Raw genomic sequence first — 24,918 nt, 5'->3', positions numbered from 1 at the left:
CCTAGACAAGTGATACCATTAATTCACCCAAGCGTGCCATGCAAATGTTTTCAGTGTGTTATGACCTAGAAAGTTTGGGAGCATTGCCTTGAACAAGTTGCTTGCTATAGCCAAGCCTCTTTCTCACCTTGGGAAACAGAACTGATAAGTCTTGTTCTGTAAGGTGCTGTAAGAAGCAAAAAGGATAATGGATTGAGGAGGACATCCATTCTCTCTGTTGGAAAATACCTCCAGAGTTTTGGGGAGCCAGTCCTTTCCTCCAGGCAGATTGGTTTGGGCTGATTCCACCTCCTGGCTTCAGAGGCTACCTGGGGCCTGAGTTTCTGGGCCTACGCATGAAGAGTCAATCCCTGGATTTTTGTTGAAACCATGGGGAAAGAGCCATTTGATATAAACCTGCCAAATGTCCTGGATCTTTGTGTAACTCACTGTGTAGTTTTTGGCCTCTTCCTCTTTCTGGATCTCAGTTTCGCTATCAGTAAAATGGGACGGTCAGACCAACAGGTGATCAGTGGTTTCCTCATGGCTCTGCCACTTGTCTGAAGGGGTCAGGTATAATGTAGTTGTCTGTTCTCTGTCAAACAAAGGGCTACAAATGCTACACTTTGCTCTTTATTTTCAGGCTCAAGTCAGCTAGAGGCACACAACAAAGCAGAGGACAGGAGGCGGCCCAGCCCCAAGAGAGGTGCAGGTGTGGTGGGGATCCAAGGCAGCTTGTTTCTCAGGCATAGGTGGTGACATACTGGGGCCCCATGTTCCCAAAGTAGGAACGTTCCCACTCACTCATGAGCTCGAAGTGCACAGGACGGCGACAGAAGTTGCAGGCAGCTATAGATACGTCCTGGAGGGGCAGCCCCACCTCAGTCCAGACTGCCAGCAGCTTCTCTGAAGGTAGTGAGGGGAAGGGAGGGAAATAATTGGTTAGAGTAGGTCTTAATCCCTGTGTCACATTACAGATGTGCCAAGATATTGATCCCCTCAACCCTTTGAGATGTCTTGGAACCAGAAGTATCCTCCTCAGTTTGCTCCACTGTGTGCTATGAATGTTAGCATTTGTGTATGGGTTCTGTGTTGTATAAAAGTTTGAGAAGCACTCATGTGACATAATTTGAAGCTATACTGGCCTGGCCTGAACCAAGCCCTAAGTACAGGACATGCTGTGGCTCAAGAAGTGAATCCATCTAGTTGGAAACTCCTAGCCTGGTGAGGAAGATGACACTGACACTACCCACAACACAGAAGTGTCGTCAGTATTGTGACCTGGGAGCCTGGGGCAAGGGTTTTTCCTAGAGGGAGTGGGAGCCCAGAGGACAGAACCTGACCTTGCTGTCAGAAGTACCTCAGTTGTGTCTCTGTCCCTGGCTTTTTTTCATGCCTACTCCCTGTGTGATCTCATCTAGTTTTATGGCTTTAAATACCATCTGTATGCTGAATGATTCTGAAATTTTCATCTCTAGCCCAAAGCTATATCCTGAATTCTAGACTTGTATATCCAGTTGCCTTTCTATATCTCCACCTGGATGTCTAGTAGGCATCTGTAACTTAACATGAGCACAACTGAGCTACTGATCTCCATACTCTCCACCAAGTCTACCCTACTTTCAGCCTTACCCATCTCAGTTGATGGCAATTCCAGTTGCTCAGTACAAAAATGTTTGAGCCATCCTTTATTTTTCCCTTTCTCTCCTACCATACATCCAGTCTATCAACAAATACCATTGGCTCTACCTTCAAAATCTGACCACGTCTCATCACCTACAGTGCTATTTTCAGATCTGAGCCACCATCATTTCTTAACCCAGAATATTACAGTAGCCCCCTAATGGATCTCCCTGCTCCCAGTCTTTCTTTCAGTCTATTCTCGACATAGAAGTCAGAGAAATTCTTTTAAAACCTGAATCAGATATGTTACTCCTCTGCTTAAATCCTTCAGAAGGCTCTCCATTTCGGAGTTAAAGCCATAACCCTTCCAGTGGCCTATAAAACCCTACACAGTCTAGCCCACATTGCCCCTCCTCAGTTTTCTGTCTCTTTCCCTCTTGCTCACACCACTCCATCCACACTCATCTACTTATTGTTCTTCAAATACAGAAGGAATACTGCTGTGTTAGGGTCTTCCTTGTCTTAGGCTGTTCTCTCTGCCTGGCATGCCCTTCTCTTAGATTTCTGCCCAGCTAACTCCTTCACCTCCTTCATATCTTTGCTCAAGTGTCACTTTGGTGGTCTCTACCCATAACACTCCATTTAATGCTACAACCCTCCTCCAAGCTAGCCCATGTACCCCCCCCAACCAGCACGTTCTATCCCCTTTTTCCTGCTCTATTTTTTTCCATAGTGCTTAGAACTACCATGCTATTTAATTTGCACTTACTTTTTAAAGTGTTTTTTGACTATCTCCTTCCACTAGAATGTAAGTTCCAGAAGGATAGGGAATTTGTGTCTGTTTTGTTTACTACTGGATCCCCAGCATGTAGAACAGTGTCTAGCACACAGTAGATACTCAATAAATATGTGTCGAAAGAATGAATGAAAGGATGCCTGATTAAGTCTAGAAGATGAAAAGAAGTAAACCAGAGTAAAGGGTGAGGGAGGGCATTCCAATCAGAAGGGAGCATCATTAGCAAAATCTCAGAGGTAAGAGGCTAGAGCAAAATGAGGGAACTATAAATCATTCAGTGTAGCTGGAGAAATAAAATGAATGTGGGCAAGAAGTGAGGGCATAGAGATCACCATGTTGAAGGCACTGAATGCCATGCCAAGGAGCTTTGACTGTTCTCCAGGCCAGTTGTCTCCAATTTGGGGGCTTATACATCCTATTAGTATAAAAGTTGTAGTATGTACCTCCAATGTATGTATTTTTATATACTATATACATATATCATTGTCACTCTATATATTAGAGATCAATATCAGTCATGCTTAATTTCCTATTTTTTAAGATAAAAAGTAAACATAAAATTCTAATAAATCCCCTTACCCTATGGATCATCTTGCGTACCTCACCTTGGAGACCACTGCTCTAGTCTAGACAATAGGGAAAAATGAAGAGGTTTAAGCAAGAGAGCTATATGGTCAGATTTTTAGAAAAATCCCTCTAGTGGTCAATATGGATAAGGGATTAGAAGGAAGCAAGAGAGAAGCAGGAAAATTAGTTAGGAAGAAATCACACTGACATGGCTTAAAGAAGTGGCAGTGGAGAAAAGACATTTGAGAGCGATTGTAGAGAACATTTGCAAGATTTCATGATGGGTTGGCTATGACATTGAAGGACTGACTGGTGGAGTCATGGTGGATGCCTCTCACATTTCTTTTCTGCAAAAGCCCAGCATAAATGGACACTTGGAGAACTGAGAGTACTGAGAGGTCTATAATTGAAGCCTGGAGCAAGTGAGAGGACTGAGCAAAAGGTCCAGAAGTCTAGATCATTAGCTCACAGAGGTAGTATATAGATCTAGTGGTATGAGCATGGATGTAGAAACAGACTCTCCAGTTCAAATCTAATAGCTGTGTGACTTTGGACCAGTTATTATATATTTTTATGCCTCAATTTCTACATGTATAAAATGGAAATACTAATAATACCATCTCTACCCCATGAGGATTAGATGAGTTAATACATGTAAAGTGTTTAGAACAGTTCTTGGCACATGGTAAGTACTTAATAAATGTTGGCTAGCATTATTTGATGTTTTTAAATGAACGAATGAATGGCGCCTACCTGTCTTGTCTTCCCGGGACTCATTCTGCCTATGCTCCAGACAAACAGAATGACTGTTGCCCATGTATGCCCTCTGTTTTCCTATTTCTAGGTCCATGCTCGTGGAATTCCCTTATTCTGGAATGTCCTTACACCATACCACATGTACTTCAAGGTGCAGCAGGACTTCCTTACCAATAAAGCCTCTTTAATTTCACACTTCCTATACCCTCTCTAGCCATAAAGGAGCACTCTCCTTCCAGTTCCCAGAGTACTGGAATCATCACACTGGACCAGTACGATCCATGTTTATGTCTGTCTCCTTTGCTATACCATCAACTGCCTATGTGTCTTTCACCCAACAGACCTAGAATGAGAACCTGCTCTATGCCAGGCCCTGCACCCAACAGGAATCCAGTAAACTTTAGGTGAATTGACTAAACTGACATCTTTCAGAAAGCACCGAATCCTAACCACTAGACCACCAGGGAGCGTCTAAACTGGCATCTTTCAGGATAAAACCCAAGCTACTCAGCTCTACAAGCCTCTAAATCTTGTGTTGTCTTTGCAGGTTCATAGATAAACACTCCCCTCCACCACTCCATTCTTAGTACCCTACATTCCAGTAACACCTGCTTATTGTTCTTGATAAGTCCCAGGCTACTTCTCACCCTCCTCCTTGCCTTTCTTCATGCTCTTCCTTCTGCTAGGAATACCCCTTCTACACCTTCTTTCTTCTCTTGGTCCAATACCACACAGCTTTGTAAGACTCAGCTCAGGTGTCACCTCCACTAGGAAGCCTGTCTTGAATCCCACAGGTTGGGTCAGGCTGCTCCTCTCTGCTCCCACAACTCCCCCATACATTGTCTTTGTTGAACTTTGATCAGCCCTTGAAGTCATTGTTTGGATCTGCTATGATCTCCTCAACCAAACTGAAGCCCTATGAGTATAAGGACTGTTTCTCATTCATTTATGACCCTAGTATAGGGTCTGGCACATAATAGATGTTCCAGGAATATATTTTTAAACTGAATGGCATCCATTCTCAACTTCTTCACATACTGGGGCTGAAGGGAAGGAGAGTACTGTAGGCACCCATGTTGAGGACTTACCCACAAAGTCTTCCATCATCTGAGGGCTGTGGTGGGGGGAGGGTGCCAAGCGCAGCAGCTCCTCACCCCGGGGGACAGTTGGGTAGTTGATGGCTTGCACATAGATGCCATGCTTGGAGAGCAGGAGATCACAGATCCTGCTGTTCAGCGCTGCATCACCCACCTGGGCTCAGGAGAAAAGGCTGTCAGTATCTGCCACCCTGGTATCACTATCACTAGCTCCATAAAGTAGGTGGAGGGAGCCAGATCAAGGAACACTACTGAATTTTGGGACATATTTTTTCATAAGAGGCTTAGTCAGTGGCAGGTCTAGAATTTCCATCAAGGAGTTGCTCAGAGGCAGCAAATTTGAGATACATGTACCTCAGTGTTCATAGCAGCACATACACACACACACAGTGGAATATTACTCAGCCATAAAAAAGAGTGAAATATTGCCATTTGTAGCAACATGTATGGACCTGGAGAATATTATACTAAATGAAGTAAGACAGAGAAAGACAAATATTGTATGATATCACTTATATGTGGAGTCTAAAAGATAATACAAATGAATCTATAAAGAAAACAGACTCACAAAAAACAAACTTATGGATGCCTAAGGGGAAAGGGAGGAGGGGAGGGATAAATTAGGAGTATGGGATTAACAGATACAAACTACTATACATAAAATACATAAGCAACAAGGATTTACTACATAACACAAGGAACTATAGTCACAGGGAACTATTAAATATATAACACAGGGAACTATTACTATCTTGTAATAACCTATAATGGAAAATAATCTGAAATATATATATATATATAACTGAATCACTTTGCTGTACACCTGAATCTAACACAATATTGTAAGTCAACTATACTGCAATTAAAAAAAAAAAAGAAAGGACGTGGAGGTGGCACTAGGGACCTTGTCTTGAAGCTGTTGGCAGAGCAAGCATACTTAGCTAGTATGTTAATTTGGGGTGGTTCTGGGTAAGAAGATAAACCCCCCTCCCTAGCCACCTCTGGGGTGCTGTCACTGGGTTAATTAAAGAAACATATTTACAAAAGCAGTCTTTCAAGGGAACATTGGGTTAGCCCAAGAACAGCGACCATTCTCATCCATAAAGGTCACAAAAAATTGTCCTTACCATACCCCAGCTTACCGACACACACAAATAGATGTCATTTAAGAAAGAATTAGCGGTCCATTTTTTTGGTTAACATTTTTATTGGAGTATAATTGCTTTACACTAGTGTGTTAGTTTCTGCTGTATAACAAAGTGAATCCGCTATACATATACATACATCCCCATATCTCCTCCCTCTTGCATCTCCCTCCCACCCTCCCTATCCCACCCCTCTAGGTGGTCACAAAGCACCGAGCTGATCTCCCTGTGCTATGCAGCTGCTTCCCACTAGCTATCTATTTTACGTTTGGTAATGTATATATGTCTATGCTACTCTTTCACTTCATCCCAGCTTACCCTTCCCCCTCCCCATGTCCTCAAGTGCATTCTCAACGTCTGCGTCTTTATTCCTGTCCTGCCCCTCTGTTCTTCAGAATCTTCTTTTTTTTTTTTAGATTCCATATATATGTGTTAGCATACGGCATTTGTTTTTCTCTTTCTGACTTACTTCACTCTGTATGACAGTCTCTAGGTCCATCAAAAGAGTCATGTACCACAATGTTCATTGCAGCTGTATTTACAATAGCCAGGACATGGAAGCAACCTAAGTGTCCATCGACAGATGAATGGATAAAGAAGATGTGGCACATACATACAATAGCGGTTCATTTTTAAAGGCAGTAAACACACACATAGTTGGGAATCCAAAGTAGCAGCTAGCCCCATGGCTTTTGATTCTCTATTTTCTGACTTCAGTTCTCCGTTAAGAAATACATTTCACACCATGACCGTACTATACACACATACACATAAACGTGCATATACGCAACTGAAACAAATTTCTTATAAAACGATACCCTTACTATGTGTGATGTGCTCCAACATTTCCTATTCTATTTCTTCTATTTTTTAATGCTAATCATAACCCACCAAACTGACTTTGTGACCCATTAATGGTCTTGATCCACAGTTTGAAAAAACTGAGGGTCAGGACAGTCTAATAAGCATGGGATAATAGCTAATGCAAAATAAGCATGAGATAATGCAAACAAAAAAAAGACTGGCTAATCCAGAATGACTGATAATTTTTCAAAAAGGGTAACAAAACTGGCACTAAGGAGGATGGTTAACAAGAAAGCAGAATTGACAGGGACAGGTGTCGGTTTGCTGGGTGTGAGAAGGCTCCCAGAAGAGATAGGTGAAGAAGGCAATGGGCAGTGTGGGGCTCTCACCCGAATGGGGATGATGTGACTGGGGCATGGGATGACAGGAAGGCCTCTGTCCATTAGTAGCTGACGCATGTGCTTGACATTGCGCTGGTGGGCCCGCCTCAGGGCTTGGCCCTCCTCTCCCTTGAGCAGCCGCACGGATTCCAGAGCTCCAGAGAGCACCATGGGAGGCAGTGAAGTGGTGAAGATGAAGCCAGCAGCATAGGAGCGCACCATGTCCACCAAGTCACGGGTGCTGGCGATGTAGCCGCCCACACAGCCAAAGGCCTTGCCTGGAGACAAGGAGGAGAATGAGGAGGATATGCACAGACCCCATTATCAATCCCCCAAGGAACAGAGTCATGCACCAGGTAACACAAGGAGGTATACCAAAAGCTGGAGCTCCAGACTCCCTTCACAGGCCTCTGTTCATCTCCCCTGTCCATGACAAGGCAGACAGAGCTGATAATTCTGCTGCTTTGAGATAGGACTTTCAAGGCCTGCCATATGCAATGACTAGATACGCAGGAGCTGGGTGGGGACCATCAACTGGTTAGGCCCAAAAGTGGAGCTAAAATGAAGCTTAGGGCTGGGGTGGGGGAGGAGTTTAGAACCACAACTCTCCACTCACTGAGTTGAACTTGGCTATTTGGCCTGTCTCAGGGGTCTTCTCAGAAAACCCTCCCAGACTTTCTCAGCAGCTCTGCAGTGGGGTGGGAGTGGGAGGAGAGAATCCAGGAGTTCCATAGCCTGGGGCTGTAAATTCTACCCGAATAGCTCCTGCAGTTGTGGGGAGGAGGAAGAAAAGGGTCTTCTAGGGGCTTCCTTTCTGGATTGTATATAAGGCCAACCCAAGGGACTCACTCACCAAGAGTTCCAGAGATGATGTCAATCTTGTGCATAATTCCATCACGCTCCCCAATTCCAGCACCCCGGGACCCATACAGTCCTACAGCATGAACCTCATCCACGAAGGTCAGAGCCCCATACTGGTGGGCCACATCACACAACTCCTCAAGGGGACAGATGGCACCTGAGCAAAGCCAACAAATAGAGGTAGATCATAACCCTTCCCCAGCTCCATCTCCAGCACGGAATTTGTGACCCATGACTACTTTAGGTTGGGAAAGGAGGTGGGTGTGCACTGTCAGTTGGGGCTATGCCAAACCTCTTTATATGTGTTGACTAATTTCACCCCACTCCCACCCAAGCTGTGTGTGTGTGTGTTTTCCCCAGCCTGTGATTAAGGCTTGCCTCTCTTTCTATTTTTACTTCATTCTGATATCTGTCATCTTGTTTATGCTATTTGCTATTTGTTTATGCTATTTATGCTATTTGCCAGCCTCTCTCTGCTTCTTTTTTTTTCCATACAAGTCTAGGATTGGCACTAGCCTATATGATGCCTTTGTTTAAATAAATTGAAAAACAGTAACCTTTTGCTCCAAGTTAATGTAGTCCTGATTTTAGATCCTGCTCACCCCCTCAGCCAAGTACTGTTGGCAGCCCTGTCAATATTGTTATTCTTCACTGGTCCTCCCTATTTCTGTCTTTCTGGCTTTTTGTCACTATCTCTCTTTTTGTGGCTATTTCCATCTTTGTTTCTGTGTCTCTATTTTTCTATCTCTGCCTTTGTTTTTCTCTCTCCTCTCCCCTTCCTCCCTCTGTCTCTTTGTCAGTGTCTCTCTCACTCCCTCCCTCACCTTCCTCTCTCACTTCTCTCTTTCTTACTGTTTGTGTCCCTTTTTTATCTACCTTTCTGACTTCAGACTTTTTTTCTCTATATCTTTGTCTCTTTCTGAGTTTCTTTGTGCCTCTGTTTCTGTCTTTTCTGTGTCTCTGTGGGAATATATTTCTTTCTCATCTCTGTCAATGTTGTTACCCGAGGGCCCCCACCCACAAACTCAGTCTCAGTATACTGAATGAAAGTGAATTAGAAGTAATCTGTATGTTCCTGTACATTTTCCATGCAGATATACCATTTTTCCCTGTTATTCTAGACATCTTCTATGCTGATAGTCGTTTATAAGGTCTTCAAATGGCTGTGAATCTCATGTATAGACTTTTTGGCCAGTCTACATATACAAGAACCACACTTCTGCCATTCCCCATCCCTGGAAACTAATGGTACAGGGAGTTGGAATACAGAAGAAACTTCTTCTGGTGGGAACAGGGACTCCAGGCCTGGATTAAAGTATATGAGCTGGGACAACAGGAGGGGAGAACACCACAGGAGTTGGAGCCCAAGACAAAGAGGACAGTGTGATGGCTCAAGCATCATTTCAGTGGGAGGAATTCAGCCCTATGGTTGACAGTTTAGGCAGGGTTTCCACCAAAAGAATAAGGAACCATTCATTTGCAAATGTAAGGAAGTAGAATGGTTCCAACATGGCTTTCACTACAGAAATAATGAATTAGAGGGAATTCCCTACTGGTCCAGTGGTTAGGACTCTGTGCTCTCACTGCTGAGGGCGCAGGTTTGATCCCTGGTCGGGGAGCTAAGATCCCACAAGCCGTGCAGTGTGGCCGAAAAAAAAAAAAAAAAAAAAAGAATGAATTAGAGTAGTCTATTATATAAATTAACTTACTTAAATTCTCGCAGCTACTCTATTGTTATCATCTCCATTTTTAAAAGGTAAGGCAACTGAGACACAGAGCAATTAAGAAACTTGCCCAAGCTAGTAAGTTGTCATGCTGGGACTTGAACATGGATAGTTTGGTTCAACAGCCTGTGCATCACCATTGCTTTATGTGATGGCACTTACATTGGCTAAATCAGAGAATACAGTGGACTCTCCTTTGTTTCACTTGGAAAAGTGACAAGTTGAAATGAAGTGAGGACCTCTTCCTTTTAATAAATCCAGAAGGTTATGCCTAAAACCCATGATTTCTGCTTAAAAGGGACAACAATAGAATGATTTGAGCATTGTTTCAGTTGGGGAAAGAAAAGAGGTAGGAAGATATTGGACCCTGAAAAATCTCCCAGGCAATGGTTTGTGAAATTTTCTGTTGCAGAAACCAGACACTGGGATGACTGATTTGCACTTCTAATGGAGGGAGTGTCATGTGAAGGAATTGGAATCGTACATCCTAGGGTTCAGGTACTCACTTTGGCACCAATTTACTGAGCCAACCAAGACAAATTGTGTACTGTCTCTGCACTTTAGTTTCTTAACCTTTGAGATCAGTGTAATAGCTGCCTCCATCCTTTGGCATTTACTGGCTGTGTGACCTAGGGCAAGTCACTTCACTTGTTTATGTCTCAGTTTCCTCTTGTAAATAAACAGAAATAATGATAGCACCTACCTCATAGAATCATGGTGAAGATTAAGTGAATTAATACATGTAAAATACTAATAATTTTGCTTGGCACATAATAAGCACTCTATAAATGTTAGCTGTTATCATTATCATCATAGTTTTTGTGAGACCAACTTTAGTAAACATACACTCACACATATACATACCATCCATGGAGTGAACAGTCTCAAAGGCCACAATTTTGGGTGTTTCAGGGTTGGACTTCTTTAGAAGTTTCTTCAGGTGGTCAGGGTCATTGTGCCGGAAGACAAACTTCGCTGCTCCACTATTGCGGATACCTTGGATCATTGAAGCATGGTTGCCTGCATCTGAGTAAATCTCGCACCCTGAAGAACCAGATGCATAATGCTTAAGCTTCTGTCCCAGTGTTCACACTTCAACCTCAGGATTGACCTGGCAGGGACAGAGAGCCAACCCTTTCCTCCCTTTAAAGACTCTGCTCTGCTTCTCCATCCTCTGGAAGCCTTTGTAACACCTCTTCCTCTCTTGGAAGAACTCCTCTGCCCTGAAATTCTGACCCCTACACTCTTCCCTCCAGGCATTTCTAACTCTGGTCTGGCCTTTGACTATCTTGAGGTGGAGAAAATTTGAATTTCCCAAGAAGCTCCAGAGTTTCCTGAGGACAGGGCCTATGTTCCTTCTCCTAGACACCAAGATTAAGCCTTGGAAAGGAGTTTATCCCAGGGAATGTTTGCTGATTTGGACTGATGCTAGATTCTTCCTGATCTAGATGAAATCCCACCGCTTCCAGGTATCATCCTTCTGCTTATAGTTACAGGGTAGACACTCATCAGACTTTCACAATTTGAATCATAAGCTCATGACAAGTCAGAGCTGGAAGGGCCAATGGTGACCATGGAATCTAATCCCTTTACTGTACAAGTGAGGAAGCTAAGGTCCAGAGAGGGGAAGACCTTTCTCTAGGACCTGAGGAATGCAGGGCTTTTTACTGGACAATGCTGGGAGAACAGGTAGAGATGGGACGTTGGTGGATGGAGTTGATTCCTGGGCCCCAAAAACTGCACTGACATCAAGGAACTGTGGCCTTTCATTAGAGTAAGGGATCACTTCTACCTGTGGAAATCAGGCATGACTTCCTGGAGGACCTGCTGTGAAAGATAAGTAGACTGGGAGTTTCTAGGGAGCAGGAGCCACATCTTTTTATCTTTCTGTCTCTGGTACCCAGATTAAGGCTAAGTGTACTTTAGATGCTAAGCAAACCTTTCCTGAATGAATGGATAAAAAACCAAATTCCTGATTTTTAAGTGAGTGAATGAATATATGAATTAATATATTACTGAATGAAAGAGTGAGAGGAAGGGTGTCAAAAGATGAGCCTGAAGAGATAGGTAGAGGCCAGATTTTGAGGGCTTTAGAAAGCATTATAAAGAGTTTGGATTTGGTCCTAAGGGCAGTGGGGATCTATTAAAGGGTTTGGGGCAGGAGAGTAACAAAGATAGGTTTGCATTTTAAAAATATGATCTGATTGTTGTGAAGAATATATTGTAGGAGGGCAAAGGTGAAATCAAGAAAATGATGTTGGTCTAGGTGAGGATGGTTGCAGAGGAAATGGAAAGAAGTTGAATTCTAATGGCTGAAGAGGGGGTTCACTGAAAACATTCCCAAAGATGTTGGCTTTAGCTGGGATTATGTGTGATCTCGGAAAAAGTTTCTGAGAAGCAGTGGAGGTGTTTACAGTGTGCTGAAAAATCGACAGGAAGTGAGGAAGTGGATAACAAGTGTGGAGACTTCTCTCAAGCAGTTTGCCTGTTATAAGGAGGAGAGAGAAGGGCAGTATCTAGAGAGTGATGAGGGAAAATTTTTTTTTTTGAGATGCAAAAGACTTCAACATTTTTAAAGAGTGGGAGAGGCTAAAGATACAGGAGGGAGAGAGAGAACTCATAGATCAAGGTTCCTGAAGAGGTAGAGGACACAGAGCACCAATGTAAGAATTAGTCAACAAGAAAAAGGGCACCTCTTCTACTGTGACAGGAGAGAAGGAGAGAGGAGAGGACATGGGGGAATGCTCATGAGTCTATAAGTAGTTTGAGGCAAGAAGTTGAGGACATTACTGCGTGGGGTCTTCTATTTTCCGTGTGGTAGGAGGTGAAGTCATTTGCTGTGGTTGAAGGTGAGGTGGAGGTGTAAGAAGGCTGAGGAGAGCGGGGTTTGGCAAAGTTACCTTGGAGACTTGGAGAGCTGACTATGAAAACAGGATTGCCAGGCAGCATAGAGGACCTGGTAGAGGTTGGGGATCATGAATTTTTAGTGGCTCCCATCTGAGCAATTATATAAGACCAGGATTGACATAAAGAAGGTAGAGAGTTATATTCATCCAGGGTTGGGCTATGATGGAAGGATGACAGGCATATTAGTTGAAGACATTATTGGCTAGAGAATGGGGGAGTGGGAAGATGGGATTCAGATGGAATCTAGTGTATAAGTGAAGGGATTGGCTTTAGGCAGAAGGAGAGATGCGCTTTCAATTTGTAGAAGGAAAGAATGAAAGAAGGGTACATGAACAGTCAGATGAATTTGTGGATTTGGTGGCTATAAGTTAAAGGAGCTCCTGTCTGGTGGCTTCTGTTTTCTTTGTGTTGTAAGATGTGAGGTTATTTGCTAAGAATGAAGGAGGAGGTAGCTACAGGTTTTAGAAGGAGGAAGAAAGTTTGAAAAAGTTGATGTAGGGACATAAAAGGACTGTTTATAAGTGTTAAGAGTGCAGTTGAGTTGGGAAATGATAAATTTATGATGTTACCCTTCTGTGACGTTGGGATATAGTCATCCAGTGTTGAGGAGATGCAAGGTTGGTTAGAAGGAAGGGCAATGGGAGCAAGTGAACTCAGAAGACAGGGAAGGAGTGATGGAAGCAGTAAACCTGGATGTTGTAGTGCAGGATACCACCCACTGAACAAAGCTCAGGCCCCAGGCTTACCTGGCAAGATCTTGGCCAAGGTGAAGAGAGTAGAGTCATTGGCCACAAAGCATGAAGAGAAGAGCAGGGCTGAGTCCTTCTGGTGCAGCTCAGCCAGCTCTTGCTCCAGCTCAACATGAAACCTGCTGGTACCCGAGATGTTGCGGGTGCCACCAGCTCCAGCTCCATGACGCTGCAGGGTCTCTCTGACCAGGAGAAAACAGAGGGGGGACAAGGAGAAGAAACTCTTGTCAGATTCTGAGGAACTGGGGAGGTTTCTCTTCCTTGAAGGGGGTCAGTATTGACTTAGTGATTCTCTATGAGCTGTGTCCTATATGACCAAGTAGAGGGGAGGCTGGGGACAATGGGGAGAAATGGACCTTCCTTCTCAGGCTGAAAGCACTCAGGGATGGAGGGAGAAGCCAGGTTGAGCTTGATTAGCTTGGAAGACCTTCTAGAGGAGTTCACACATCATCTCTGGTAATACTCATTCTGCAGCCAGAGTAAGAACTCATAGAGAGTGGGACTTGCTCGGTTTCTCATCCTTTCCTTTGTAGCACTGGACACCAAAGAGTTTGGAAAACATGACTTGTTGACTTAGTCCATGTCTGAGGATTAGATTTGCTGGAGGACCTTGGACAAAAGGGGTGTTGCGTGGAAACAAGGTTTCCACTGTCAGCTCTGCCTTTTCCTTCCATGCGTGGCTTTGGCTCTTCTCTGGATGTCTCCCCACAGCTCATGGCTCAGACCCTACTACTCACTGTGTGGCTTGCAAGACCCGAGGGTGCCGGCTCATGCCCAGGTAGTCATTACTGCACCAGACAGACACATCCTTTGAAGCCACAGATGCCTCAAAGAAGTGTTCAGCAAAGGGGTATGCATCAGCCCAGCGGTTCACAGTCTTGAAAACACGGTAGGTGTGGTCCTGTTTCTTCTCCATGATCTTGTTCCTAAAAAACTGGTCATAACCAAAGACATGGTTTCCTGCAGGAGTAGAAATGGGGATGAGAAGAATTCATTTTAAATGACTTCCTGGCTAGTCCATATTTTATTCATGCTGTTGATTTGGTGTTCTCCAATTCTCTTTCCATTTATTCATTTATTTGATCAGTCATTAACTTACTGGGTCACATTAACTCTCTACTATTTCATTCAACCATCCCTTTGCTTACTCACTGGCTCATTCACTTAGTAATTTATTTATACATTCACTCAGGCTTCCTACACTTGGCATGGCCTCATCTCTTTTCCCAAGGTTAGTATGGCACCCTCCTTACTAGAATCACTACTTCTAGTTTCAGTGGAAGAATATTGATAGGTCTAGTTTCTAGTCATAGCTCTGGCACTTCCTAGTTGTGTGATCTTGAGCAAGTCATGAATCCTCTTAGTTTTAATTTCCTCATCTGTAGAATGGGATTAATAATATCTTCCATGCAGAATTGTGACCATCTGATGACAAACAGAATGTAGTACACCCAAACTAGTGTCTGGCACATAGTAGTAGTATTGTGATTATTGTAATATAGTAGTAGTAGTAATAATAATAATAATAATTTTAAATAATATTATTATAGCCAACATTTAATAAGTGCCTATTACATCTAATACCCTCTCTTAGGAACGTATAAATATTATTTTATTTATTCCTCATAACAACCCTATATGGAAAGTTCTATTAGTATCTCCATTTTACAAGTGCGGAAACAGAGGCTTATGGAGGTTAGGTAACTTGACCAAGGTCATACAGCACATAAGTGGCCTACAAATAAGTGACCTAGAGTCTACTTCTTTAACCATTACCACTACAAAATGGAGCAACCCTACTTTTAGGATAAATTGAAATAATGTATGCCAGTGGGCTTGTTGAACTCCAGAACTCTATCCATGAGACAAAAATCATGATTGTTTCAGATGGCAACTTATATGGTAGGGGTGTAAATTGGAAACATCTTTGCTGTGGGGATGTTTGGAAATATGTACCAAAAGTTTTTAAAATGCACATGCTGACATACCTAGGGGAATATTTGCAGCATGTTTAACAGAAAAATTGATATCCAGAATTTACTTTTTAGAAACTCTGAACAATTACTATGGAAAGTTTTAACCCAATAGAAAAGTGGGCAAAGAATATAAACAGACAATTCAATAAATGTAGAAAAAGATGCTTAATCGGGGAAAATCAAACTGCAAAAACAAATTTTCACTCATCAAATTGATAAAGATTTTAAAATGTGATAATACTAAGTGCTGGAGAGCGTGTGAGAATATGGATTCTCTTTGATAACTGGTACACCACTTTGGAGGACTAATTGGCAATATTTATTAATATTGAAAATGTACACACCCCTATGTCCTGAGAATTGTCACCTCTTAGTGTCTATTCTAGAGGAACACTTACCTATGTACATGAAAAGGTACATTCAAGGATGTTTGTTGCACCTCTGTTTGTAATAGGAAAAATTGGAAGCAACCCAATAGAGGAATAGCTAAATACTCTCTAGTACAGCCACACTAAGTCTAAGATAATACTATATATTATCTTTGGATACATTTATATGTATGTAAAACCAACATACAATGTAGAGTGGAAGAATACACACAAAAAATTGGAAACAATTACCTGAAATATAGGTGCTTGGTTAACTAAATGATGTTGCATTCATGCTACAGAACACATTTCAACCATTAATAATTATTATGCAGCTCTATGTTTAGGGACATGGAATAATGCCCATGACATATTGTTAAGTGAACAAAGCGTAATAACAAACTCCAGGTGGAATAAGATCACATTTCTAATAAAAACATGTGTGTGGAGGGAAGTGTAGTTTTGTGTGTGTGTGTGTGTGTGTGTGTGTGTGTGTGTGTGTGTTTAGTCATAGGAAAATATCTGGAAAAAGTATGACAAAAAGCTAATGGTGGATGGTGGAACTCTGAGTGCTTTAAATTTCCCTTTTTATATTCTTTTTATATTGGGAAACTAGAACAAATTCTATTATGAAAAATGAATATAAACACATATAAGAGAGGGGGAAAAGGCTCTCTGCGAAGGATGAGAGTTTTTGAGGGAAACATGGAGAAGAAATAATAGGAATACACCTAATATTTAATGAAGCTTCATAACAAGTTAGAAGCACTTCCATAAGTGTAATTTTATTTCCTTCTCATAATAACTTGAGTTATTAAAATCTCACTGGAGGTAAGTGACTTACTTTCTAAAGCATGCAGATACAACAAGTGCCAGCATTAAAATTTAAACTCAGACTCCCTTTGGCTCTAAAGTGCTTCCTTGCCATTGCCTCTACTGTGTCAGAAGCCCTTTCAGCATTCCTTCCATATTCCTACCCCTTTTACTTCCTCCTCAGCAAACTCACCAGCCATGTTGTTCTGAATCAGGTGCGTGACCTTCTCTGAATTTTTCTCTGACTCCTGGGGACTGAAGAATGGCTTCCTCAGGCTGGTTGAGGCCAGGAAGATGGGCAGGTCTGAGAAGGAGTATGGGATTCATTGGCCATGAAAAAAGGGGGGAAAAGGAAAGCATGTGATATCTTCTTTAAACGCAATACAACATATAAAAATTCAAGGTTAGGAAGTAGGGAAGCCTTGTGCAGAGAGAAGAAATATTCTGCAAAGTGAGCCCTTTCTCATCTCCCCAAGTGGAGACTTATATGTCAGAAAACCATCCATAGGCTGAATTACACTTCTCTTCACTAGGACTTTCCCTTGGGTGAGATAACTGGAGCAGCAATGCTGAGTCTTGCACATGGAAGGTAGATGCAGGACAGTGTACCTTACTCTTCGTTTCTGAAAGTCATTAAAATTCAATTTTGAAATTTTTACTCTTAATTATATCCCAAAAGGGTCTATGAAAGATGTTGACTGTATGGCCAACTCTCAAGTGTGGCCAACTCTCAAGTGTGGCCTTCAGTGGTCTGCACCAATTGAGTTCACCTGGGCTCCATACCCTTCTAAAGAATGTACCTGCTTCCAAAACTCACTCTTTTATGCAAATCCAGATTGTCATAGAGTGGTATTGCTTAAATGTGGGAGCCCAGCCTGTTGGAATCCATTTAGCCACTTGGGAGAGAGGAGGCAGAACTCTAGAAGGCTCATTTTAGACTAATAGCTAAAAGTTACAGAAGCATGTATGTGTGTTGGGGAGGGTGCATTTCAGTGCACAGTCTATGCTATTGAGTACCATGGTTCCCCTGGAAAAGACTGGACTTCCATCATGAAATGTATACTAGCTGCCCTGAGCTGCCTAGCTCAGGATCGTAATAAAGTGAAATCAAGCATTAGGTGTAGAGGTTACATGAGGTGGAACTTAACTCCAACCTGTCTTGAAAGTCTTCACATCCTCCTGGACTTCTGGGGCTGCCTTCTGCACAATTTTACTCTTCCCATCCTGGAGTTCCAACAGCATGAAGGGACAGTGGCTCTTGGCCCAAGATGGAGAGTCTATGCAAAGTTAAGAGAGTAAGTGGCAGTGAGCTTCTAGCTGTAAGTTTAACAGTGGTCACTAAGAAGTACTATATCTCAAAGCTCTATCTCAGGCTATGGTAGAGACACAGAGATGGATGTATCTGGTCCCTAGGGGAGTTCCTGAGTTGTTGGGAATGGCACATACTGAAGACACATTATGAACAGTGCTGGGATGGGAGGGAGGACATGGGCTAGAAGAGGAAAGGGACATGACCCAGAATTGGACTTGGACAGGCTGGAAGTCTAGCTAGACTTCATAGAGGAGATGATGCCCAAGTTAAATGTTGCATGAGAAGTATGAGATACTCTAGTAAAGATAATGGGAGAGAGTCATTTGACAGGTGCAAAGACACAGAAACTTAAGAAAACAGAGTTAATCCAGACAACTTTAAGTAGTTTCAGCATGACTGGAGTATATAGAATGTGAGGGGCATGAGAGTGAAACTCCTTTTAGAGATACTGCCAGAAGTCAGAGGTCAGTGTATTTTTAGGCAAGCTCATTCTTCCTTGATACTTTTCACATGAACCCTTCCAATTATTAGGTAATGATGACCAGTATGACTTGGAACCTTATCTCTAGGACCCAGACATTCTCCCCCCTTTGCCAGCAGTGACTTCTTACCCCCTCCAGCCTTGGTTGCCTTAAGGTGGATTTGAGAATAGGTTGTTCCTTGGGTGGCCAGGATGGGACAGCGTCCAATACCAAACAGGAACTGGTGAGTCTTAATCATCTTGCCCAGGAGGGCTGTGGGGCTCCGGATAAGCACTGGGCAACGCTGTAGCAACATGGCTGCTGCCACCCTCTTGAGCCCGAAGTTCTGCATAAGATGTGGAAGAGATGAGATTCCACCATGAAGACCTGGCTGAAAGCCAAGGGTCATTCTTGTGTTTGATCCTTTGCCTTTAGCTTCTCACCCAGCTTGCCTCCCTCCCCAGAGATGCCTTTATTGTCATTTCAGGGTAAGAACTTTCCAAATATTAAAATGTACTAATAAGGCATCAGAGAGGAAGAAACAGGAAACTGATCATTAGACAAAAGAGGTGAAGAAAAGAGTTCCCACTGGAGGTCAGAAAGCCTGAATTCTGATTCAGACTCTGCCACTGACCCCCTCTGTGATAGTAAGGATCACTGAAGTGTGATTGTGTGTGACAGGATGAGAGTTGACAACCCACCAACCCTTTGATCAACACTTAAGGCTAAGACTCTCTCTAAGAATATTGGCCTCAGCCAAATGAAGATTCAACTTGCTAATGCAGACAGATGCCATTGACCAGGGCTCATGAGGCTTCACTCAGAGTGTTTCCTGAGCAGGCCCAGTCAGAGAGACAAGGAGCTTGAGGCCATAGGTACCAGCTTAAGTAGATTCAGGGAATAGGACAAAAGGGCACCATGTGCCACCAGACAGGTATTTTACTGCCTTTGGATTTTCTCCTGGATTTTGGAAAAGCAGATAGAGATGTAGGTGAAAGCAACACCCAAGGAATCTGGGAAACAAGTCTATGGGTGAATGAAAGAGGCGGAGGCTAAGACAGAGGAGAGAATCAGGGTGGGGAGAATATAATTAAAAAAAATACACATAGTAGGCATTCAATAAATATTTATTGAATTTGGGAGTAAATTAATGAATGAGCAGGGACTCAAATGGAGGAAAGAGAATAGAGGAAGAGTCATAAAGAAAGAAAAATTAGGAAAGATAAAAGGAGGAAAGTAATAGAGAACAAAGGTGCAATGGTAGTAGTGGAGTTACAACAGAAATTGTGGGAGAGAGAAAGATCAAAGCCAGAGGAAAGGGGACAGGTAGAGATAAGAACAGGGAGAAGAGGACTGATCCAGAAAAGCAGAGGACAAGAGGATTATGGGAAATACAGAAGGTAGGGAAAGAGACTGAGATGAGAGAAAGAGAGAATGAAAGAGAGAAGATGAGAGAAGAGAGAGAGAGAAACAGAGCAGAGGTAGAGTTAGAGACAGATAGACAGAGGGACAAAAAAGGGATATGAGGCGAAATCAAGGCGCATGGAGGAATATACAAAGACTCAGAATACTGAGAGCAGGAGAGGAGAGAATCCAGCAGAGGCAGAGAGTCAGTCAGGCACAAAGGTAAAGGAGAAATTCTATCAGAGATTGTGTGGGTGGGGGAGAACAACAAAGAAGAGTTAGGGGAAGAGGATCTTGGCCCTCCCTACTGAAGGAGATGAGAGTGAGACTGAGTTAGAGCTAAGATCAAAGGATAGAGACAGAGAGATGGCTATTGTGGGTTGGGGGTTGGGATGAGGGAGGGCTGAGACATATAAAGACAAAGAGAGCTAGAGATAGCAAGAGGGAGAAATAGATTAAAAGAAAAAGGACAAACTAGAGATCCAGCATCAGAGGGTGAGACAAGATATGGGACAGGATAATGGGAGAGAGATGGAGGAATGTGGCAAGACTAAGGCCCTCCCACCACCAGGAGAGCTACTTAGTAGAACCTAACAGCACCTCTAGTATTTAAGGCTTTATGTTGTGGGGGGAAAGTGAACAGGAGGAGCTCGTGGCCATGTCATCATATGACAACCTCCTTCACCTCTTACAGAGCAACACCCCTCCCTTCTAGATCTCATAGAGAAAACACCCTCCTCCTAACTCACAAAGCAACCTCTTCCCCTTGTTCCACCCCAGAGCAACCTCCCTCCAACTCTCACAGTCTGTCATAAGAGCATAGGTTGGTATGTGGGGTAGGGTGTGTGGGTCCTGAAATTGGAAAAGGCCAAGGGGTGTTGAAAGGACTAATGAAACTCATGTTAAGACTTTAGGAAAGTGCCTAAAAGAAAATCTTAGCTTTTCTTATTTCAATTCCAGCTCCCCAGCTCCTTGTTGGACGTTCTTGGAAAGTCACTTCCCCTCTTTGGGTCTCAGCTTTCATCAACTGTCAAATGTAAGGTATTTATGTCTACCTCATATGATAGGTAATGAATTGGATTTGATGCCTACCTTATATCTGGAGATATGAGTTTCCCTTCTCCTGCCTTCCTGCAAAAGCTAAAGTGCTTGGGACTGAGCCTGCAGACCACAGATAAGGCTCCCAGAGTTTATCACGTTTAGGGTCTGACCACTCCCCAAGCTGAGACCAGGGTGTGGAAGAGGAGAGGAGTTCCTTTCTAGAATCATGTCTGTGCATCTGGCTGGGGCTGACCCTAGCTATTGGTGGTGAGGGGGGCGGATGGCCCAGGGAGAGGAGGCAAAGCAGATGGCCAGGTTCCAGGCTCCTGCAAATTCCTTTCCCCAACATTAACAACAATAATGACAACATTGGGGTATGTAATGTGAAGAAAAACCCCCAAGATTGGAAGCAAAGTCCAGTCCTGCCTTGGGATGATGGTGAATCCCACCCCCAGGTATAAAAACAGAAGTTCAGTACACACATCATCTCTAAGGGGCTTTTAGCCATGATATTCTCAGGGACCTGGGAAAATATAGGCTACTTCTTGGAATTTGTTGAATTATCAAGTTCTTTCAAGCTTCAGTTCCAGTTTCTCTGTTCTGACACTCCTTTCCTGGAATTTGCCCTGCCTCACTCTGCCTGCCCATCTTGGGCTTTGTTTCCATTCTATCTTACTACCTATCATGAGACTGGAGTGAGTAAAATCGAATCAAAGGAGTATTTTAGGCAATTTAGGGTATTAAGAGCACAGCTTCTGGAGCCAGACTACTTGCATTTGAATCCTGGCTCTACCACTCACTAGCTCTGGGACATTAGAAAAGTCATGTCTCTGCTCTATGTCTTATATCTTTAAAAGGTAGATAATAACAAGGACAATCTACTTCACAGGGATGTTGTGAAGATTCAGTAAGATAATCTATATAAAGTATATAGAAGAGTGCCTATCCTAGAGTAAATGCTGAAAAAGTGTTATCTGTTATTTTTTATATTCTACATTTTCTATGTAGGGAAAGTGAAGGTATAGCCAAGGGAAGTAACATCATGAATACACCAGACCAGGTCTGGAAAGCTGATTCTTGTCTCAATCTTGATTCTTGTCCTGATTCTGTTACAACTTACTATATGAACTTGGGCTCTGTATTTTCCCTCTCTGGGCCTCAGTTTCTCCAAAAACATTGGACTAGATAGCTCCATAGATTCCGTCTTGTTCTAACAGTCAAACACTCACAGAGTTCTCACTGTGCCATACCCCTTTGTAAATGCTTCACATACATTGACTTATTTAATCTTCATGACAACCCTGTGAGTTATATACTAATATCAACTTTATTTCAAAGATGAGGAAACTGAGGGCCCAAAAGATTAAGTAACCTGTTCAGGTCACAGAGCTACTAAGTAGGAGAACCAGGATTTGAACCTAGTCGATCTGGTTCCAGAGCCTACTAACTTAACCACTGTGGATCTATGATTCTAATATTACTACACATTATCCTGATTGAGAGCCTGACTCCAGGCCTAAATCTACTCTCCTACACTAACAGGTCCCTTTCTGGGACACTTGATTTTGAGTTGTAACCAATACCTTTACCACAGGAACAGATTTCTAACTGAAGCGGAATTTCAGGCACTGGTGAACATTCATTCATTCGTACATTCATTCATTCCATTATTTAACAACTTATGCACCAATCTTTGCCAGGGTCTTCTTAAAACAATGCTTTTACCCAAGGAGAAAACTGTGAAATTTTGGGCCAAGTGATAGAACACTATTAGAAGATTTTCCCTATACCTTAAAATCCTCTCTCGTGTCAGCAGCCAATCTGCAGTCCCAGAGATCAGAGGGGCCAACCACAACTCTACCCCAGCAGAGAGCCAGAAACCACTCATTGCAGCATTCCTCGATCCCTCTCTCCCCTTTGTGGCCTGCTTTGAAAGAATCAGTTAAGTCTGGAGGGGATGTGGTCACTTCTCTTCAGGAGTTGGAAGCATCAGGATTTACTTCCCTTCCTAGCACCCTCTCCCCATCATGGAAGAATCATAAAGAATTTTAGATTCCTGGAATCAGAATCAGAAATTCTTAGAAACAAAAATTTAGAAGACCATGAAATCAAACTTAGAAGAGGTTGTGGAAATCATAGGCCAAGCCCTTTTTTTCAAAGGGTGAATGATTTGCCTCACAGTGAATTAGGATGAGAAAACAAATCAATTGACTTTCAGCATAGGGCCCCATTCTTCTCCCACCGTCTCTCCTTATTTCTGCTAATTATTCATCTCTCAATTCCCTCAAATCTCTCCCTTCCCAATTCATCATTCCCACCACCCCACATTCACTTTGTTTTCTCTCCCTACCTCTGGCCCTCTGGGGTCTGACCCATTGAGCTCTGCTGTCAGCCAAGGAGAGAGAAGGAGTCAAAGTGAGGGAGGAATGGAGAATTGCCAAAAAAAAAAAATACCAAGACCTCTTCCTGGGAGACAGAGAAGGAATGGAAGAGATAGAAAACAGCGAGACTGAGAGATACAGAGTAGAAGAAAGAGATGGAAAGGGAGAGAGAGATTTAGAGGAAAAGATACATATAGACCTCAGACGAAGGAAAAATAAGAGGAAGCTATAGTGTCAGAGAATGATGAAGTAAAGTGAGTGATCTTGAAAACTAACAGAGGAGAGGAAACAAGGAGGAAAAAAGACAAAGGAAAGCTGAAAACTGGGAAAGACAGGAAGAGACATGGGGGGGAACAGAAAATGACAGAGTGACAGATTCTAAGGAACATACAAAGTCAGATCTAGTCAAGCCAGAGAGTCAGCATATACAGCCTTGAGGTGGGCAAGCAGACCAAGAAAGAGGGCACCAGGCTGAAAGCAACACTTACCTGTTGCCCTGCACTGAGGACGAACGAACGACGGGTTGAGTGCTGTGGGTCAGGATCTGGTTTTTATCCCTTCTCCCTTGGCTTAGCTCCACCCACCCCGCCTTCTGCTGGCCTGGCCCTGCATTGGCCCCAAAGGTATCTCAGGCCCTTGCTAGAGATAAAACCCAATGTAGTCCCCTCTTGTCTCCCCCCTCACCCAGCACCGGCTCTCCCCTCTCTATTTTCTTTCCCTTCTCCCTCCGGAGTAGTAAAATGAGTTTGCTGGGCTTTGGAATTAGACCATCCCTATATGGCTATGGCACCTTGAGCAAAACCATCTATCTCTCTGACCCTCATTTTCCTCAACTATAAAAGGAGGGCAGTAAAAGTCAGAAGCAACTGTAGCACAAGAGGGAAGGGCTCTGTAACAGTTAGCTTCCATAGATGACATCCAGGTCATTGTAACAATTCAATAACATCATGTACAGAAAACACAACACAGTGCCTGGTCCAAAGAAATAACAGCTAATGTTGATTGAGTGCTTACTATGCACCTTTGTTAAGTGCTTTACATGGATTAATTTAGCCCATCCTCATAAGGACCTTATGAGAAAGGTACTATTATTCCCATGTTACAGATGAAGAAACTAGGGCTCAGAGAAGTGAGACAACTAACTGATAATTAACCAGATAGTAAGTTCAGAGTCCAACTATGAACTCAGGCAGTCTGGTTCCAGAACCTATACTCTTTAAGCACTATTCTCCCTTTCAGGATATACAGTTAAAAATTTGAAATTCTCTATTTCCTCTTTTTATTACCAACTCCTTATCCCTTTGTAATTTTCTTCTCCTCACTATCTTCTCTTTTCCTTCTCAATCCTAAGGCAGTAGGACTATGTCGTAACCAGGCAATTTCATCTGTGGAGCAGATTATCATCATTAATAGTATATTAACATAAATGGAATCATACTCTATAATGATCTGCAATTTCCTTTTTTTCCATTTGACCACATGGCAATATGCCATGTAGGTCTTTCCATATAAATTCTTTATTTTTCGTGGAGTCATACTATTCAAGAATCTGAATGTTAACATGATTTATTTAAACACTCACTTATTAATGGAAATTTAAGTTACTTCCCGGGATTTCCCCCCTCCATTATGAATAATGTTGCAATAAATATCTTTGGGCTTATGTGAGGATATTTTTTATATAGTAGCATCAAAAAAAAATTCCTGGGTCAAAGGATATATAGACATTAAAATTTTTGATACTGCTAATTTGCCCTATACATTTGCTATACAT

At 42.7% G+C, this 24,918-nt stretch overlaps 1 protein-coding gene across 3 annotated transcripts; it reads right to left on the bottom strand.

Moving 5' to 3' along the window:
- Window positions 1-590: 590 nt before the first annotated feature.
- ALAS2 (5'-aminolevulinate synthase 2) lies at window positions 591-23,723 on the bottom strand. Of its 3 annotated transcripts, XM_036841109.1 has the most exons (11): window positions 23,633-23,723; window positions 18,469-18,664; window positions 17,700-17,822; window positions 16,739-16,849; window positions 14,126-14,348; window positions 13,386-13,570; window positions 10,597-10,776; window positions 8,001-8,165; window positions 7,157-7,425; window positions 4,810-4,972; window positions 592-885 (listed from the first exon to the last, which is right to left on the bottom strand). In XM_036841109.1, exons 2-11 carry the CDS (start codon window positions 18,632-18,634, stop codon window positions 722-724), a joined length of 1,749 nt encoding a protein of 582 aa, XP_036697004.1. In that variant the 5' UTR covers window positions 18,635-18,664; window positions 23,633-23,723; the 3' UTR covers window positions 592-721. The 3 variants fall into 3 exon arrangements, with proteins under 3 accessions (XP_036697005.1, XP_036697006.1, XP_036697004.1); XM_036841110.1 differs by lacking the exon at window positions 8,001-8,165 and having other exon boundaries at window positions 591-885; XM_036841111.1 differs by lacking the exon at window positions 23,633-23,723 and having other exon boundaries at window positions 591-885; window positions 18,469-18,662.
- Window positions 23,724-24,918: the final 1,195 nt, after the last annotated feature.

The sequence above is a fragment of the Balaenoptera musculus genome, chromosome X (assembly GCF_009873245.2).
Source record: "Balaenoptera musculus isolate JJ_BM4_2016_0621 chromosome X, mBalMus1.pri.v3, whole genome shotgun sequence".
NCBI classification, from domain to species: domain Eukaryota; kingdom Metazoa; phylum Chordata; class Mammalia; order Artiodactyla; family Balaenopteridae; genus Balaenoptera; species Balaenoptera musculus.
Note: the sequence above shows the minus strand (reverse complement) of the source record. Positions and strands in the feature narration are given on the sequence as shown.

Bases quoted from the DNA above. Each gene is read 5' to 3' on its own strand.
- ALAS2 (XM_036841109.1), bottom strand. From the start codon at position 18,634: ATGTTGCTACAGCGTTGCCCAGTGCTTATCCGGAGCCCCACAGCCCTC. The intron at 17,823-18,468 runs GTAAGAAGTCAC...AACTTTGCATAG, and splicing joins GGCAACCAAGGCTGGAGGGG to ACTCTCCATCTTGGGCCAAG. The intron at 4,973-7,156 runs GTGAGAGCCCCA...TCCTGAGCCCAG, and splicing joins GTCACATCATCCCCATTCGG to GTGGGTGATGCAGCGCTGAA.